The sequence below is a fragment of the Sarcophilus harrisii genome, chromosome 2, assembly GCF_902635505.1.
Source record: "Sarcophilus harrisii chromosome 2, mSarHar1.11, whole genome shotgun sequence".
Taxonomy (NCBI): domain Eukaryota; kingdom Metazoa; phylum Chordata; class Mammalia; order Dasyuromorphia; family Dasyuridae; genus Sarcophilus; species Sarcophilus harrisii.
The window spans coordinates 521,315,673-521,334,475 of record NC_045427.1 but is presented as its reverse complement, the minus strand read 5'-3'; the positions used below and the strand labels follow the sequence as shown (position 1 = coordinate 521,334,475).

Below are 18,803 nucleotides of genomic sequence, written 5' to 3'. Positions count from 1 at the left end.
TTGGAATGGATATGGCTTTGTGGGGTAAAAGGATGAAAGCTATTGATTGGCTAAGTATCCTGCAAGCTCATCTTTTATATGTTGATAGAAGCTATCCCATCCAGTTGATTCCTTGGCACACTTGCATACATACTAGAACTCTTGGCTTCGCAAAAACATTAGGTATTGGTTAGTAGTGATGGTTTTGTTGTATCTGAACAATTTATTCTAGGTAAGTAAAAATCTCTGCCCCCAGTATAAAATTCTCTGATGGATCAGTTTTACCTTTTCACAGACTTTACATTGAACCTAGTGCTCATCCTGTTGATTTTCTTGATCCTTCTTTTCTGTCACTGATATTTGAAAGATATGATTTTGTTAGGATGGTAAGACTGTTTCACTGACTTTAGACTATTTTGGTTAAGCTACTTTGCACTTTATTAGTGTAAAACCAAAATGATTTTAATCCCTGTTTTCTTAAAGTAGAGTAGGGAAATTATATATGACTGCACTGTAATTCTCTTGTATTTGATAGTATCATTAAGCGTTTTCTCTTCTACTTGAACATAACCAAGTTATTTCAGAAGAGGTTATTGGAAGAACAGCTTCAGTGCATAGAAAACAGTTTAGCTTTGCTTGGCAGCTTTACAGTATAGTAGTTATTTCTTTTAGTTCACCTATTCTTAAGGAGATTTGTTTAAAACTAGATTCACTGTTAAGATATGGCTCAAGATAAGAAAATCAAATTTGCCCTCACCTAATAAAGGAAAATCTAGATTTATACAAACATAGGCTAAAAGAGTTGTTCCTTTTGCAAAAAAAATTAATTTTGGGCATTGTATTGAAAATCTTAAAAAGAAAACTTTAGCATTTTCTCACTATTTTTCAAATATATGATTTACATATAGTCTATCAAAAACCTCTCATTAATTACATTACGCATTAATTACAGTATAATTATATATTAAAATAGTTTTTCTCTAGGAACTTACTTTTAATGCCAGTATTTTATCAAGTAGAAAGATTCTCATTAGAGAATAGTTTCTTGTAATATCTATGAATTTTGAGTGACATGTAATACATAAATCTTTCTAGGATAGAAATAAGTGGTCTTTTCTTATAGGTTTGACTAATAGAGGGTACCAGTGTCAAGGATCTATCAACTTCTGTTGAAGTGTCCTTGGCCATCATTAATAAGAAAATAGGAAGACTGTTAAGGATAGAAACAAGTTATTTTAATACTATGTATAATTTCTGACTGGACTTTAAAATGAAAAATTCAGAAAGGACCCATGTGTCCTTTTAAGTACAAAACCTAAAGTTATCTAGTTAAGATACATTTCTTTTCCTTTTCAATTTGGTTTTGCTGTTCATTTGTTTCAGTTGTGTCCAAGTTTTTGTAACCCCATTTGGGATTTTCTTGGCAAAGACTAGAGAGGTCTGCTATTTCCTAATGTAGTTAGCTCATTTATAAATGAAGAGTTACCTGACTTGCCCCAGATTGCACAACTAACTAGTTAACTATCTGAGGGCATATTGGAACTATGGAAGATGAGTCTTTCTGATTCCAGGCCTGGTGCTCTATTCACTGAGCCACTTACAGTGATTAATAATTTCTCTTCTTTGGGAATTTCTATATTTTGCATAATAATTCCCAAACTGACAAGCATCCTTAACTTTTCCTGACTTTGAAATATTTGTGAAGCCCCTGTCTGCTTACCACAGGAAACTCAGCTTCATCCCCTCACTTGTAACCACTGCCCATAAGGCTCCTATCCTCTACTGTTCACCTGCCCCCGATTTCTTTATTTTCTTCCTTCTCATGGACTGGAATTGATTGGTTCTAAGGGCTAGTGCAGTCTGCCTGAATTCACATATCTGCCAAATCCCTTGAGAACATAATGGTGCCATTTCACCATAACTTTCAGAACTCTTCCTTCCTCAGGTGCCACAGATCCCTTCCTTGACTTGATGAGAGTTCAGTGTTCTCTCAACAGAGCTGCTTCAGGCATTAGTATTTCAGGTTGGAAATCTGTGCTCATTTTTCATTGAAATCACTATTATAAATGGCATTTAGGGTGAGTACTTAAAAGTTCAGATACATGCTTTTAGGCTGATCTAAGAATATAGGAAATTACTTCTTTAGACCCTGGTCTTTTCCCAGCTCTTGATTTTTTTTTTTTTTTTAATCATAGTAAGTTTACTTTAAATACACATTCCTTTATGAATCATGTTGGGAGAGAAAAATCAGAGCAAAAGGGAAAAACCATGGGAGATGATTTAAAAAAAAAAAAGTGAACATAGCATGTGTTAATTTACATTCAGTCTCCTTTGTTCTTTTTCTGAATGCAGATGGCATTTCCTGTCCAAAGATTATTGGGATTGCTTTGAATCACTGAACTACTGAAAAGAACCAAGCCTTTCATAGTTGATCATTGCACATTTTTGCTGTTATGTACAATGTATTGCTTGTTTTGCTCAGCATCAGTTCATGTAAATCTTTCCATGCCTTTTTATAATCGGCTTGTTCATAATTTTTTATACAAAGATAATATTCCATTGCCTTCATGTACCACAACTTGTTGATCTCTTCCCCAATTGATGGGCCTCACTCCTTTTCCAAATCTTTGTTTCCACAAAAAGACAGCTCTGGGTTTTGAATGATGCAGGGAGCAAAGGGCAGTAGTTTGGTTCACTTTACTTGGTATTTTGCCTCTTGTAAAGAAGATTTGGGAGGGAAGTGATTAGAAGTAGTACTGGACTTCAGTAAATTTGACTTCAGCTGTGGCTTTAGAAAATGAGTGGGTATGTGTCAGATTGGCTAGAATGACAGGGAAAGATAATATGGAAAGTCAGACTCTTTTTGTAAAGCAAAATAACTGTTTGGACATGTATACTTATATTGTATTTAATTTATACTTTACCATATTTAACATGTATTGTCAACCTGCCATCTGGGGGGAGGTAATGGGGGGAAAGGAGGGGGAAAATTGGAACAAAAGATTTGGCAATTGTCAATGCTGTAAAATTACCCATGCATATAACTTGTAAATAAAAAGCTATAATTAAAAAAAAGAAAAAGAGTAGGTATGAATAGAATTTAGGCCAGAAGTTGCAATCAAAGAATTTTTCCCAAGTTCTTCATACTTTGGAGGCTAATTCTCATGCGTCTCCCAAAATAATATGAGATGTGAAGAATCTTTAGTCTTATTTAGAAAAAATACAGCCCATTTCAGGCTATGTGCAGACAGATAGGACATTGTCATCCCTCATCAGCTACAAAGTTAATAGCTTTGGGAAGAGAACTGTTGTGAATTTCAAGCAATTGGGATTGACAGTAGCAAGAAGAGTAGACATTCTTCATTTAGTACCTTTACCATATTAATGGACAATGGAGTGTGAATTGTTTGGAGTATTGATTCTCTTATGAAGTTTTTCCTTTGGTTTGTTAAATTTCCAATGTGACTTGCTAATTTCCTTTAACTGGAGATTTAGGCTGTCTTAAGTTTTAAATGTGTTTGATATGCTATCTTCTTCCTGAAGGGATCAACCTTTAGGGCTCCAGGTGACAACAAAGATCACATTGTAGGAAAGGTTTCTTAGTGCAGAGGCCCAGAACTCTGAATTAGTATACTTGAAACAAGGATACTTATAACAAGGTATTAACTCAGTGGAATTGATGAGATAATGGTTCTCTAATTTACATATACTTAATACTTAGTATGGTGATGTAATGTTCTCTAGTTCACACATACTCAGTATGCTGTAATGATGTAATTGTAATAGGGTATTTAAGGGCTGAGAGAACTGGAAATGAGACATTCCATCTTTGACCATCCTCTTGGTGGTTCTCCTGCCTCTTGAACTCCTCCACTAAGATCAAGAGTGGGTCAGACTATGACAAATACAGACTGTGAAGGAAACAGTAAAGACTCTAGACTCTATTCCTGTCTATCCTCGTGGTGACTATCCTGCTGAGACAAAGACCCTTCCAGAAGATGTCCAGAAAGCTAGGCCGAACATTACACCCTAGCTTTTTTCAATTGTCATCAGATTCCATTATAGCAATGATTGGATTTTACAATCTATTCTGGGCATCAATCATTAATTATCTTATTTGTCTACTACTTGGAACGTGGTGAGTTGCGAGATGTTTTTGTAATTCTTCAACTATCTTTCTATAAATTTTTCTATTTTTGACAGTGCCTTTTTCTAAGCAACTTTCCTGGGAGGGATGGGGGGAGGAGAGGAAATGCAATTAACCATAGTGCCCATCAATTGAAAAATAGTTGAAAAAATTATGGTATACCCTTGTAATGAAACATGAGGAATATGAAGAATCCAGAGAAACACCAGAAGCCTTGTATGAAAAGACACAGATACCTTAAAGTAAGTCTTAGTAGCAGTGATGTAAAGGGGAGTGGGGAGGCAGATGCTTTAAATTTTTTATTTTTATGAAAGAAATTAAGCAAAGAAACAAGTTATAGTCATTCCTTTCTAAATAGTCAGCTCTAGAATCATTGCTGGCACTCTCCTTTTAAGAAGTAGGAAGAAAGGAGAGAGATGAAGATAGTTATCTGGGCATTTGGCAAAGTTCCTTCTTTATAGTTAAGTTTGCAGATTTTCCCATATTATTCTATTCCTGCTAATAATATGCTTATATAGTGTTTTGGCTTTAGCCAAGTACTTTCTTCCCAAAGTAATCCTGGGAGATTGGTAGTAAAAAGTATTATTTTGCAATTGGGCAAAATTAAGAAAAATTAAGTACCTTGTACAAGGTGTGAGTCAAACTAGTATCAGGAATTCTAATCCAGAGCCTTCTTTCAGTCTACACACAAAGTCCCCATTCATAGGAATATGAATAGCAATATTTTTTTCTTAAGGAGAGCTCATTTCCATAAATACAATTATTTCATGTTTCTCATTTGTCAACCTATTTGGATTATATATTTGAAATTTTTCAGAATGAATTGAATTAAAAAGCAAATGAATTTTAAAAAATAATTATTAAGTGCTTGAGTACACTAATAGAAAACCAAAGACGGTCCCCTGCTCAAGGAGTTCACATTCTAATGGGGAAGACAACACCTATATAGGAGGTTTCAGCTGCAAGTCAGATGGAAAGGTCCTGTGGTCCTTAGGGTGCAGCAGCAAAGCAGATGGTAATGCATCTTCTTTAATGTCATTTACATGGACAAACTATATCTATTTCTGATGTTGAACCCTTTGATAGTGCCAAGAACTTCTCTGAGGAGAATTTATTTAGTGGGGCTGAGGTATTGGGGGCAGGAGGTCTTCAGTAGATATGGCTGCTGAAGAGGTCAGGGCTGCAGCTTGTTAATGGCAGTTGGTCAGTAGTTAGAGATGATGTTTTAATGTGTTGGAAGTGATTTGACAATCCTAGCACATGCTTGACTCCTTCTCAGGGTGCCTTGCTATTTCTTCCAGGCTGGCTTACCTGCCATATAGGTGGCAGTTGGTTGGCAGTTGGTGGGGATGGCTGGCTCCTTCTTTACAGGATTTGCTTCCCTTAATGATGGCTTGAAGGACTGGGCTGGAAGCAGGGCCAGTGGTTTGGGGGGGGGGGGTGTGCATCTGTTCCAGGGACCCTTGGGCTTACTTGCCAATTGGTGGCAGTTGGTCGGCAGTTGGTGTTACTGGTGGTAAGGATGGTGGGACCCTTCTCCAAAGGGGTTGCTTTCCTAAAGAAGCAAAACTGAATCTTTCATTAAAGAATAACTTAAGTAAATTCAGATTTCTCAGGAATCTAAACAACAGAAAAGTTCAAATAATTAGAATTGTCTCTACATTTTTGTCTTATTTTTTGTGTCAAATGTCTCTAACTGATGTTGAGACATTTTTTAAAAAAATAATAACTTCAGTTTTTAAGTGATTTCATTGAATCAGTGCACATTTTCACCAGCCTCTCATGTCTTGCATTGGTAACTGATGCTCACAATGGTATATAGTGCATTAGAAAGTATCCCAGTGATGTAGATTTGAATACTAGATATATCACTTACCTGTGTGAATTTGAGCAAATTACTCAACATCCCTGGGCCTCATTTTCTTCATCTGTAAAATTAGGAAATTAGACTGATTTCTGTGGTACCTTCCAGATTTAAATCTATGATCCTGAGTCATTTTAAGATGTTGAAAAGTTAATTTCTGAAAGAAAACACCTTCTCAATTTTTAGAGAAAGTCTAAGCTATGTTCAGTGTGGTTTCACTGCTAAATATATTTTATCCTACCTTCTCAGACTTATTACATATTATTCTCCTTCAGCCAGATGATTCAGCCAAATTTTCTTGTGTCTCTGTCTCTCTGTCTCTTTCACCCACATACACAACACACACACACACACACACACACCCCTCAACACCATTTGTTTTTCCAGTTTTCTTGCTTTTGCAAAGTGTTCCTCCTTGCACTCTCCCTTTTCACTTCTAGCTCTTAGAATCCCATGCTTCCTTTCAATTTGAGGAAATTGCTTTGTCCCTCAAAGTACTAATTTACCCCACCCTCATTATCTGATGTTTACTTTGTTTTTTTTTTTTTTTTTTTTTGACAGAAGTAACCTCTTTGAGGGCAAGACCTCATTTTTGCTTTTGTGGACCTTTGGGTTCTTTATAAGTGTTTAGTTGTTATCAAAAACTAAAGCTCGTGATTATTTCAAAATGCATTTTCTTTCTCAATCAATAAACATGTTTTAATACTGTTAGCATCTTGACTCTTCGATAAGCAAACTCTGAAGACCTGCTACCACCAACCACCAAATTAAAATAGTTTTTGCCTTCAAGTAACTTATACTTTATATTTTTATTGAAAAGATGTTTAGAGGTGTATGGATAAAAAAACAATCCTAGACTACTTTGGTGGAGAAGACACAAGCTAGTAGAGTGAGAAAGAAGGGAACAAGAAAGGCCTGTTGCAAAAGCTGGTACTTAAGCTGTCTTTAATAAAAACAAGAATTCCATGAGTCAGAGATGTGACAGAAGAACATGACAGGCACAGGAAACACAAGTGTCATCAGTGAGGAACAGCCAGCAAACTAGCTAGAGGATATAAAGTATGTGGAAAAGAGATTTGGTGACCTCTTTATCTCACCTACAAGTTTAAGTGAGATAGTCACAACAGTTGAGATGATAATATGACATTATGTCTCAATAATGTGCTAATACCCTTTTACAGGTTTTTCTGCTTGAAGTGCTTGTGATGTAGTCTTGGGCACAAGCCATCATGGGGTCTGACTCCTAAATAGTGGGCAAATGGGTGGTTTCTCCCTGTCATCACTCATTGTCTTGTAAACAGTTGAGCTACCTTCCCATTAGTATCATAGGACTTTAAATCTGAGCATACAAGGTACCTTGGGGGCCACTTACTTCAAGTCCCTTATTTTACAGAGGAAGAAATTAAAGTTCATAGAAGTTAACTGACTTACCCAAGGTCATCCAGGTAGTAATAATTGGGAGGCAGACCATCTTCAAGTGCTAAATCAGTTCATTGGCTCTAAAGATCAAGAGAGCCAGTAGTTGAGCTATATATATTTTTTTTCCAGATAGACTTGAGACATTTAAATGTTTCTTAATGTCCCTTAAGAGAAGTGGTAGTTTTAAGGAATAGGACCCCTGGCAGTAGAGAGGAGAACCAATTCTTGATTCAAGCTGCAGATGAGCAGATCAGGTTGCACAGTTGGCTCAGCCGAGATGTTGCATTCAGTACAGAAAACTGGGTGAGGATTCCACAGGAGATTCCACAGGGTCCAGTAGTAATGCCACAATGATGGGTGACCTTGGCCATAAGCACGTTTCAATCCGTATGTGCCTCCTGTTTATGACAGTAGACTTCAGGTTTATGGGAAGAAACTTAATTCCTTTTCTTCCTGCCTTCTCTCCTTCCCTCCCTGGCATTTTTGTTTTGTTTTGGAATGCCATGTCACAATTAAATTTTGAGTTAATCATGTATGCTGGCTGTCAGGGAAAATCATTGTTGGGACTTGAGTCCCAACAATGAATGATACTCACACTGGGGACCTCAAAAGTTAGTTTATGTGCTGGTTAAAGGGAATAGCCAAGAAAACTAGAACGATAGGATTAAGTGAGTCGAGGAATTTTAAGTTTGATCCAAGAGGTACAAGAAGCCACTAGAGTTTATTGCTGCAATTTTAACTGTTGTTTGGCTAATCACTTACACCATGGTTCAAGGTGGTGGAGTCTAGGAGTTCTGGTGAGAGCTTGCTGATTCTGCTTAATTCTCATTCATCCTCAATAGCTGGAAGTATATTGTAATTACTCTTCAAACTACTGGCATGTGAGGAATAACTCTCTGTTGCCCTTTGATTCTGAAGATACAGGTCCCAAAGCTCTGCTTGTAATGAGGAGTTTGTAAAAAGCAAGTCCTGAATAGTCCTTAATGTATTTTCTAAAAACTGAAATAGTCATATACAGCCTTGACGAGCTTTCCTGCCATCATTGCTGTCATGTGTGGGAGGCAATGGAGGGTAGTATATAATTACTTCATGTGGTGAGATTAATGGCTTGGTCTTCCTTTATTCCTCTCATCTAGTCCCCAGTTCCATGTCACCTGCCTATCAACATGTTAAAGTCTAATAGGGTATTATTAAATTAGTAGCTAAAGGTGAAATGAAAAAGAAGTTTCATTAAGAAGTAAAAAAGACATGAATTTTTGAAAAAGTTAAGGAATTCATCATCCCAATTTCACTCCCAGCTCCTTTAACTATTTCCCACCCTCCTTACTCCCATATAACTGAAAGGCCACAGGTTGTGGTACTGTTTTATTTCATAGCATAAGAAAGGATCTTGCTTTTTATAGAGACTAACAAAATATTAGCATTACCACAATCTAAAATAGTGTTTTGTCATCAAAGATCAGGTGATTCCTATTTTCACTTTTTCCTGGAGTGATAAACGAGTTACATTTATTCTCATGTAAAGTGAAATATAAAATTCCATAAAACTGCCTTGGTTATTAGATGGATAGCACAGAGCCTCTTATTATGCACTATGGTATAATGAAGATTATAGATGTGATCGGATGGTAATTAGCAGAGCTGGAGCTGTAATTAAGTGCTATTGTTTTGTACTGTGGTTTCTCCTCAGGTTTCTGTTGCAAAGTGGAAGGAAACTGAGCAGTTTCAAACCCACAGGCATCCTTCCTCTCACCCCACCTCCTATCCCTCCATGCCTTTTTTTACATAAACAAATCAAGCAGGTTGGCTCCTCTGACACTGGCGGAAGAGGAGGAGGAGGAGAGTTGTTTGGTAAGCAACTGGCCATCAACTTCTTGCAATCTTCCTGCAATTTACTTCTTAGTGTTTCAGAGTAGGGGCTTTAAAATAGCTTAAATTGGAGAACACCATATTTAGGCCACTGCCTATTATACTGACTTTTGTCTTGCCCCTGGGCTCTGATGGCTCAAGAAGAAAATGTGGGACTCTTGCCTCATTTAAATCCAGTTCACACATGATGTCATTGGTCTTCTGTGAAAGCAAAGGATAAACAAGGAATATTTCAGCCAAATTTTAAAGATAATTCCAAATTGCTTTTCACAGTGATTGGATAAAGTGACTTCTGCCAACAGTGTATTCTCCAGTTTATGGAGTGTGAGGTGAAACCTCGGGGTTATTTTGCATTTCTCATTGTAGTGAATTGAGTTGATCTTAAAGTTATCAAAGTTCTTTTAAGTTTTATGTTAGTTCTCCTTTTGAGATCTATTTTTCCTTGTCTTCTGAGTTATGGAATCTTGCATGTTGTATTAATTTCCCATATAGTTTAGATTTCAAACCTTTACCATAAAGTTTTTTATTTTTAATACATGTTGCTTTATGAATCATGTTGGGACAGAAAAATCAGAACAAAAGGGAAAAAATCATGGGAGAGGGAAAATAAAAAGTGAACAGAGCATGTGTTGATTTGGATTCTATCTCCATAGTTTCTTTTCTGAATGCAGATGGTATTTCTATCCAAAGTCTATTAGGGTTGCCTTGGATCACCAAACCACTGAGAAAAAACAAAGTTGATCATCTCATATTCTTGATGTTACTGTGTACCATGTATTACCTGGTTTTGCTTGTTTCACTCAGCATCAGTTCATGTAAATCTTTCCAGGTCTTTTTATAAAATCCGTTTATTCATTTTTCATAGAATAATAATATTCCATTACCTTCATATACTACAACTTGTTCAGCCATTCCCCAGTTGATGGGCATCTACTCATTTTCCAATTCTTTGCTAACACAAAAGAGCTACCATAAAGTTTTGAGGTAAAGATTTTCTTTCCTAAATTTTCTTATGTGCTAATTCTGTTCATACAAAAAAAAAAAAAAAAAAAAAAAGCCTTTCAATGTCATATAATGAAAATTATTGGTTTTCTCTTTTGTAATCTCTTCTTGTTTTTTATTTGGTTAAAAACTTCTCTTTTCATTTGAGCTGATGTAGTGTAGTGAGTATAAGATAGTGAAGCTTCACAGAGAACTTACTTTCTCCTTCTTTTCTGTGTCTAAGTAGTACACAAAGAGCCTAGATGCTAGGAGTTGACAGCCCATAAATATGAACCAATGGACAGGAGACCTAGTAATGGTCTGGAAGGCTTTCAAGGTGTTTGCAATGTTAAAAACTTCTCTAGGTCTGTAAATGAGGTGCTTGGTCTCCAAAGGATTTACTTCCCCAGTAGCTTTAAGAAGAGCCCTCCACTCTCTGCTATTTTCTCAAGGTTTTGTTATATTCACTCATCTTCCCCTCTAGTGGTATTCTATAGTACTGTAGAACCTCCAAGAAATTGACTTTTCAGAGGTTTGCTCCATCATTATATTGTTCCTGAACTACTTGATGGAAGCAAAGTTTCAAGGACCATAGAGGAATCACTATTATTTCACTTAGGTTTTCCTCCTTTTCCTTACTTCTTTCCCCATATCCCACTTAAATTTTTACTCAGTTTTTAAATCAAAACTAATGGAGACTATGAAGAGACTTTGGGGGACCCAGTTTCTAAAATTATAAACTTACCACTTCAGAGGAAACAAAATTAGATACTAGCTGTTTTGCCAAATGCATTTTATAAAATGGAGTATGCAATATACAAACTCCCACTCTAATTGTTTCATGAAAAGGCTGGCTTAGAGGAATTGGTGAGGTGGAGAGAGATATAGGAAAGTAGAGTCAATACACTTTGCAGGAACAAGCAGAAAAGGATATTTTGGCAATTGTTCAGGACCAGGATTAGCCTGAATTAGTTTGAGTCTTGTGTGGACTACCAGTCTGCAAATTGCATTGACTTTTTAAGCCAGAAAGCTTGAGTTGTCTCCATGCAATGAACATATCAGGAACCAAGTCTCAGTTTTTCTTACACTCTTCAAGATCAGGGAATAAAACAGAAGCGGTAGGAATGAGTGATATAATTCCAGAATCAGAATTCTACCACATTGCTGTCCAGTGGCTGAGATGGTATAATATGCATGTTTTCCTTAACTGCTGAATTTGAGTTTCAGTGACTGTTCTACATTTTCTTTAAATAGCCCCAGGAGCAAATATCTAATTAGTTTATGGGTTTCTAGCAATACAATTTGTCTTTATTATCCATCTTCTGATAAATGATGTTAAATCACGGAACCAAAAGAACTATCCCCTTTTATTAATTCTCTTCTCCTATTCCTTAGGATATTCTGCACTCACCGAGAAACCTAAGTAATCATGTTCTCTTAGATGACTAAGATTGTAGGTGAAATGATTGTTTTTACTTTTGGCTGTTTTCATTCAAGGATATTTTTATCAGTTGCTTCTATAAGTCCTAGGGATTTATAAGTTCTGTTTCTTTTCAATGAAGATGATGGCTAGATCCATATTCCTTGCAACCATTGTCATTAACTTAACTTTTGTTGAAATATTTGGAATAAGAGGCACTCATGTAATTATTCTCAGCCAAAATTTTAAGTAGATTTCTGTCAAACTAAAAAGTGGAACGAGAGATAACTCTGCCTCATAAAATATTTTTAGAGTTCTTAATCATTTTGAGTTGGCTGAGGGATTGTTCCTATCTTTTTACCTACTTTCCCCTTGTAGATTACTGTATTACTTGATAAGAACTGGATTAATAAGAAAGGAAAATTCAAAAATTCCATATGTAGTCTCTAAATACCTTCCCAAATGTAAATCTTGTGTCATCCTGAGAACATCTGTAAACTCCCTTTTTCTAGAGTTTCCATGAGGAAAAAAGAATTGAATAGCCCCAGTTCCTTTACATATTAGTGTGAAACATTGATCTTACCAATGTTTGCCAATTATAAACAGTGGTTTACATTATTTAGTATGAAACATTGAGGATGGGTATAGGGAATGATAGGCAGTGGAGAGTTTCTGTTGTAGGATTCTTATTTTGTCTAGCATTCAGTGGTGTTGCTATATGCTAGGGTGAGAAACTATAGTTTTGATTAAGAATTCAAAAATGTAGAATTTAGCCCTCCAAGCATGATTGACTGAAGAGGGACGTGGAAAATAAGTGGGTTTAAAAAGGTCTTTTTTTCCACATTTGTTCTAATTGCAACTCTTTTGCTGCTTTGTTTTATTCACAGATGGAATCCCCTGTCTCCACACCAGCTGTGCTTCCCCTGCATCTCTTAGTTCCAGTGGTCAGTAATGATATCTCCTCCCCCTGTGAGCAAATCATGGTTCGAACCCGCTCTGTAGGAGTGAACACCTGTGATGTGGCATTGGCTACAGAACCTGAGTGCTTAGGCCCTTGTGAACCTGGGACCAGTGTCAACCTAGAGGGCATTGTGTGGCAAGAAACAGAAGATGGTAAGTTCTCTATGTAGGCTTATAATGCAATGAATCTCAAGTATAGGTTAAAAGTCTCAGGACTCATGATCTCCTACTCATGATTTTGCAATGAATTTAAAGTTTGTCAGCAGTAATTTCCTGATTTGAGGAATTGTCAAAGATTCTTTTTTTGACTGATTATTTACCTCTTGGCATCTACAGATGTTATATTGTTGAGCCAAAGGCAATAGTACTTAGTAGATTTAGATCAGAGAAAATGATATGTATTTTCTTTCCCCTCCTTTATATTTTTTCTTTCTTTTAAATATAAGTTTATGTTCATAATATCTTGTTTGATATTACTGATATTACCTACATTTTATGATATATTCTTTTCCTTCTCTTCCTCCTAAGAGCTATCTCTTAGAGTAAAAAAGAAAAAAAAAAGTTCAGCAAAACTAAGCAACATTTTTAAAAAGTTTGATGTTGGGTACAGTGTTCCAAACCTATAGTCTTTGACCTCAGAAAAGGAGAAATAGGAAGTATTCGCTTCTTTAGAGTTGAATTTCACAGTATTACATATTAGTTCTTTTTTTTTTTTCCACTTATTATTGTAGTCATTGTTGAATGTTGTTTTCCTGGTTCTGCATACTTCATCTTGTGTCAGCTTATATAAGTCTATAAGTCTTCCTATGAGAGGAATGGGTCATTTAATTAGGCTAAATTGTATTATCTTTAGTTTTTTTTTTTTTTTTTTTTTTTAAAGCACCAGACAAAAAACATATTCTCTTCCCAAAACTACCTAGTAATCACTGGCAGCCCCCATATTCCACTACCTATTAGATTTTATAAACTTATGAAAACTTGGGAAATAAACGTTTCTCTAAGTATGTTCCCATATATCCATTTAACATTTAACCACCCATGGTACTCCTACCATGCTCACACCTTCTTGAGTTTCAGCAAGGGTAATCAGCTTGAGGGTAAAATTTCTACTCTTGAGGAATTTTGAGACCCAGAGTAAGATGACTAAATATCTCTGATTATCACTTATTGTCAGGTAATCCTCTGGTCATTTTGATAAATTCTTTGCCAGTGAATGATGTTATTATTTAGTGCTTAAGTACATTCTGCAGTAGACATTAATGTGTTATCTGTATTAACACTATGGTCTTAATTTTTTTTGTGGGCATTAATATATTATCGTGTAATATATGGCCTTTTAAAAGATGTTTACTGCAAATGCTTCTTCATTTATAAGTTTTCTCTCTAGCACCATGTTTTTAGCCTGGTTTTGGTCATCTAGATTGTTGAAAGAGCTGAATTGAAGACAAATGTACTCATCTCCTCCTCCTTCAATAAGCTCTTCCTAATTTATAAATAACATAATCTCATATATATATATATATATATATATATATATATATATATATATATATTATTATTTAGAAAATAAGCATTTTTTTAAAATAGTATAGGAAAAAAGATAATTGTTATCACATAACTGTGTGTGTGTGTGTGTGTGTGTGTGTGTACACCTACTTCTATTTACCATTTCTTTTTCTGGATGCAATTAGCATCTTCATTTGTCCTTTGTTGTTAATTTGGATATTTTAATAGTCAAAATGATTAAGTTGTTCTTAAAGCAATATTGTTGTTACTATGTACAGCATTCTTTTGGTTCTGCTCATTTTACTCTTAATTATTTCATGCAACTCTGTCCTTTTTTCCCTAAAATCATCAAGTTCATCACTTATTATAGCACGATGGTATTCCATCACAAATCATATACAACACCATTTGTTTAGTTTGGTCTGTCCATTCACCTCTCTTGATGCCCTCTCTTCCCCAAGTATGCATAGTAAATTGTCACTCGAGAGAAAGAATTGCAAACTTCAAAAAATAACCTTCTTGTATACAAGAAGGTTACAGCCAAGATTCTAGGCTTTTCATTTACCTATTTTCACTTCTGGTTTCTATCCTTTTTCACTGCAGATTGCCCTTGTTCATATAATACAAACTTTAGATATGTAGTCAGAAATTGCAGACTGCTTGACCTCTCTTAAGAGCAAGGAATACACAAAGGACCTTGCAGAATTGAATCATCTTTCTGTGAACTGGTAGAGAGGCCAGGGCATAGCCTTAACATTTTCCTCCATTTTTCCTGATTGTCCCTTCTCCCCTTCTCTCTGCTGCTATCAGTTCAGATCTTGCCTTAAAGGTATTTTGAGATTCCTTTAGTTCTCATCTATTTTTAGTCATTTAGGCTATTATTAATCCAGCCAGAACTACTAACATCCTCCCTGAGATGGCTCAATTCTGGGAGTTCTGCTATTAGAAAAACTATATAAAGAAAGTGGGATGTGCCTAAGGCTGGGAGTATCCTGTCTCTTCATTTTCTTGGAAATGCCCCTTCACAAACAAATCCTAACCTTTTCTTTGCTTTTTCTTTGTGTTACTGTCTCTCTGTATCCAGGGCATTGATACCTCTACCTTGACCCATCCCCTTCTTCAACTGACTTCACTTAGTCAGAAAAGTGGGTTTTCCAGATCTTAGTCCAGGATTATGTATAATATACCTCTTTATTGATCTTGTTTATAATCCATATTTTTAAGTCAGTAACCTCACCCAGGGCACATTGATAGCAATAACAGCCTGAGCTAAGCACTCTATAGTTCAGCTTATGCAAAGTTGCATATCGATATGTATGTGTGTGTATATATATATATATATATATATATATATATATATTTTAATCTATAAAAGACAAGGGGGGCCTTTTAGACAAAGACCCAAGCATCTACATTTGAGCCACTTTAAGGCAGTGTGTGTAATTTACCACAAAAATGTGTCATATTTTATTACTAGAATTGTCAAGCAGATTTTTTTTTTTTAGTGGAAAGTAAGCTAATAGAAGGCCTTGGTTCTTATCCCAGCTTTCAGTTAACTAGGTATTGGAACTTGGACAAGTCACTTAAAGTATACATAGGCCTATGTTTATTCCTTTGTAAATTGAGGGAGATGTCTTTGAACTCTAAAACTCTATCATTGTATATCTTAAGCCAAAATATAGCTTACTTAGTCCTGGAAGATTAATAGAAATGAATATGGTTTTATGTTGCAAATAATTCATATAACCACATTTTATTAAGGGATCATAGGATCATAGATTTAGAAGTAGAAAGGACCTCAGAAATAATTGGCCCAACCCACTTGTTTAACTGATACGGAAACCTGAGGCAGAGAGAACTTAAGGTCTTTGCCTCAAGGTCACACTGGCAAGTGTTCCATAATTCCAGAGTGGTTACGTCTCCTCAGTGAAATTTCACTGGGACTTTGTAAATGGGCCACATAATCCCAGTAGCATCTTCATATGGTTTCTGGAATATAATTGAAGAGAATACTATCTAGTATTTTTTATAATAGTATAAAAGGTTTTATTTTCTCCAGGGTTTTGTTGTTGAGATTTCCATTATGGCACACATATATGGCTCCTATATCCCTAAAGTCAAATGAAAGAATCACAAAACACATAGGACCCTAGAAAATGCTAGGAATCAGGTTCTAATCCTAACTAAACTCCTGCCTAGTAACTATGACCTTGAATGTAGACTTATAGACTCATGAATTTTTAGCTGGAAGGGACCTCAAAAGCAATCTTGTCCAAACCTCTTATTTTCCAAGTGAGAAAGCTGAAGCTCAGAAACATTGAGTGACAGTGAGCAAGACAGTAATGCCAGAGGTGACTCGGCCACTGCATTTTTCTTCACTCTTTCCCAAGGAAGTGATTTTACTTTTTAAGCTTTATTATTTTAAAGTGGGTTGCCTCTAAGGCCCCGTCTAATTTTAAATATTTTAGGCTTTTTAGATTTAAAAAAAAAAAAAAAAAAAAAAAAAGGAAATAAGTTTTTGAGGGATGATAAGGATGGATGGAAACCTACCAAAAAAAAAAAAAAAAAAAAGGAAATAAGTTTTTGAGGGATGATAAGGATGGATGGAAACCTACCAAAAAAAAAAAAAAACTGTCTTTTCAGACAGGTTATTGTGGCTTCTGTGTGCTCCTGCCCCAGTTTCCAGAGAGAACACTTGGCCACATTTCAAACTTTGTGGTTGAGCCGTGTGCTCTGGTCTGTGGGTTGCAGTCCTCTCATTACCAGAGTAATAGGCAGTGGTTTTATTTAAGAGGAAGTTAGTTTTCCTGTAGTTAGCTGCCCTGAGAAAGGCCAGCCTGAGTGGTTGGTTCATCATCTTCCTCCTTTTTAGGTACCTGTTGATCAAGCCTCCTTCCCTTCCTCCCTTGAAGTTATAACTCTTTCAGTTGAGAAAGGCATCCTATTAATCTTTTTTCAAAGATATTACTACTTTGACCATCACTCTTGTTTTATTCTATGTGATTCTGACATGGAAAAGTTCCATATTTGAATCAATATAGATATTATATCAGAAAAGTGTTTAATCTTCTTCAGTATAATCAACTGCTCTTTACTATCAGTTGTTTTCTTCTAGTCTACACTCACCTGGAGATACAGGGCACTGTGACCAACCTGCTTTAGTGTGGCTATTTGAATGCTATCCTGATTCTCTCTCTGGAAAGATCTCAGCCAGTAATACAAACCTTGAGCTCAATAACCATTGTCTCTGTCACAATATACCTTCATAGCAACAGAGACCACCACGTGGCAACACAATCACTGGGGGAAAATTAATGAAATCAACATACTTCCTCTTTCTTCTTTGGTGTTTCATGTAGCTCCCCAACCTCCAAAAAACAAGAACAGCAGCAGAACATCCTTTTTAGTCCCTTTCTTGCAACTGAAGATTGATATTGGATGGTGAATTTGTTCCCATTTGAATTAAGGAATATGAACAAACATACTAGATAGCATCATTCATTTCAGTACTAAAAACTAAAGCAAAAAAATCTCAAGAATGACATTTCTTTTTAAACTTTCATTATATATATTTATATATGTATATGTATATATATTCCTAAATTTAAACACAAAATGAGCACTTCCATAGACAAACTAGAACAGGAAAAGGAGTGTACATGAAACCACAAATCTCTTATACGAAGTTTACTTTTTCTTTTGAAGTATATGATTAAATTCAACGTATAACTTTCAAATCTATCTTTTTTTTTTCCCCTTGCTATCTTTTTGCAGCTTTCAAAATGCTTCCCTTGACCTTTTTTCTCTTAAAGAACCCTGTTGGTTCTTTCCTCCAAATTGGGAAAACAAAACAAAACATTCTCTTGCTGGACAGAACTGAATCTACCTTTCTTTAAGCGTTTCTTTGTTTTTCTCTTTTGCCATTTGTTTTATTTTCCCTTTTAAAAATTCTGAACCTAACCCCAGATGGAGTCCAAGTTCTAAAGGTTGGGACCTTGTTCTCTAGACTTCTTAAGATGCTATTCTCCTAGTCTCCACATCCTTGCTGACTAAAGAAATCTTTGAAAAACTATACAATTTTAAAGTATTCTTTATTAAAAAGGCTTACTAAGTTGTCTTGTGTTTTAGGGCTGTGGAGTACAGCTTTGCTATTTTCATTCTTGCCTTTTGAGGATTTGAATGTGATATAATAGCATACTGAACTTTTGATTAGGTTATAAATGGACAAGATATAAACTTGATATCAATTTACAACATGCTACTTATTGTCCATGCTCAACACTGTGGGATAGAAAGATTGACAGGACAGATATAAGAAAGTTAGTATGAGTTTTCTGTGCTAGACAGTCAAAGCCTCCAAGATTCACCTCTTTTCCTGTTTTATTTCCTGGGCCTAGAGGTCTAGCAAAGCCAACTGTAGCCAGACCAGGCTTGAAGCACAGTTAGTCCTGCTAATCTAGGGAAAGTTTGGAATAGTTTTTATATAAAACTAAGGGTGGGAAGAGAAGAAAAGATAATTGCTTAGGAAGTTCAATATGCAGCACTGTTCAGTGACAGTCAGGAAAGAGGACTAGCCGCGCTACCCTCAGACCTTAACTGTATTTCCTTGCTCTGCTGGCACAAAGTACCAGATTGTGGTTTTGCCTTCTAATCACAAC

At 35.7% G+C, this 18,803-nt stretch overlaps 1 protein-coding gene across 4 annotated transcripts in view; it reads left to right on the top strand.

Annotated features, from left to right (window-relative positions):
- The window catches only part of ZNF609 (zinc finger protein 609), a 206,352-nt gene that overhangs the window by 150,848 nt on the left and 36,701 nt on the right, over positions 1-18,803 (top strand). The window contains exons 1-2 of one of the 4 annotated variants that reach the window (XM_031955392.1): positions 5,122-5,141; positions 12,567-12,792. In XM_031955392.1, the coding sequence (XP_031811252.1) occupies positions 5,139-5,141; positions 12,567-12,792 (229 nt within the window). In that variant the 5' untranslated portion in view covers positions 5,122-5,138. Of the gene's footprint in view, positions 1-5,121; positions 5,142-5,621; positions 5,643-8,945; positions 9,261-12,566; positions 12,793-18,803 lie in introns of those variants that run through there. The other 3 variants (XM_031955393.1, XM_031955394.1, XM_031955391.1) reach the window with 3 other exon arrangements.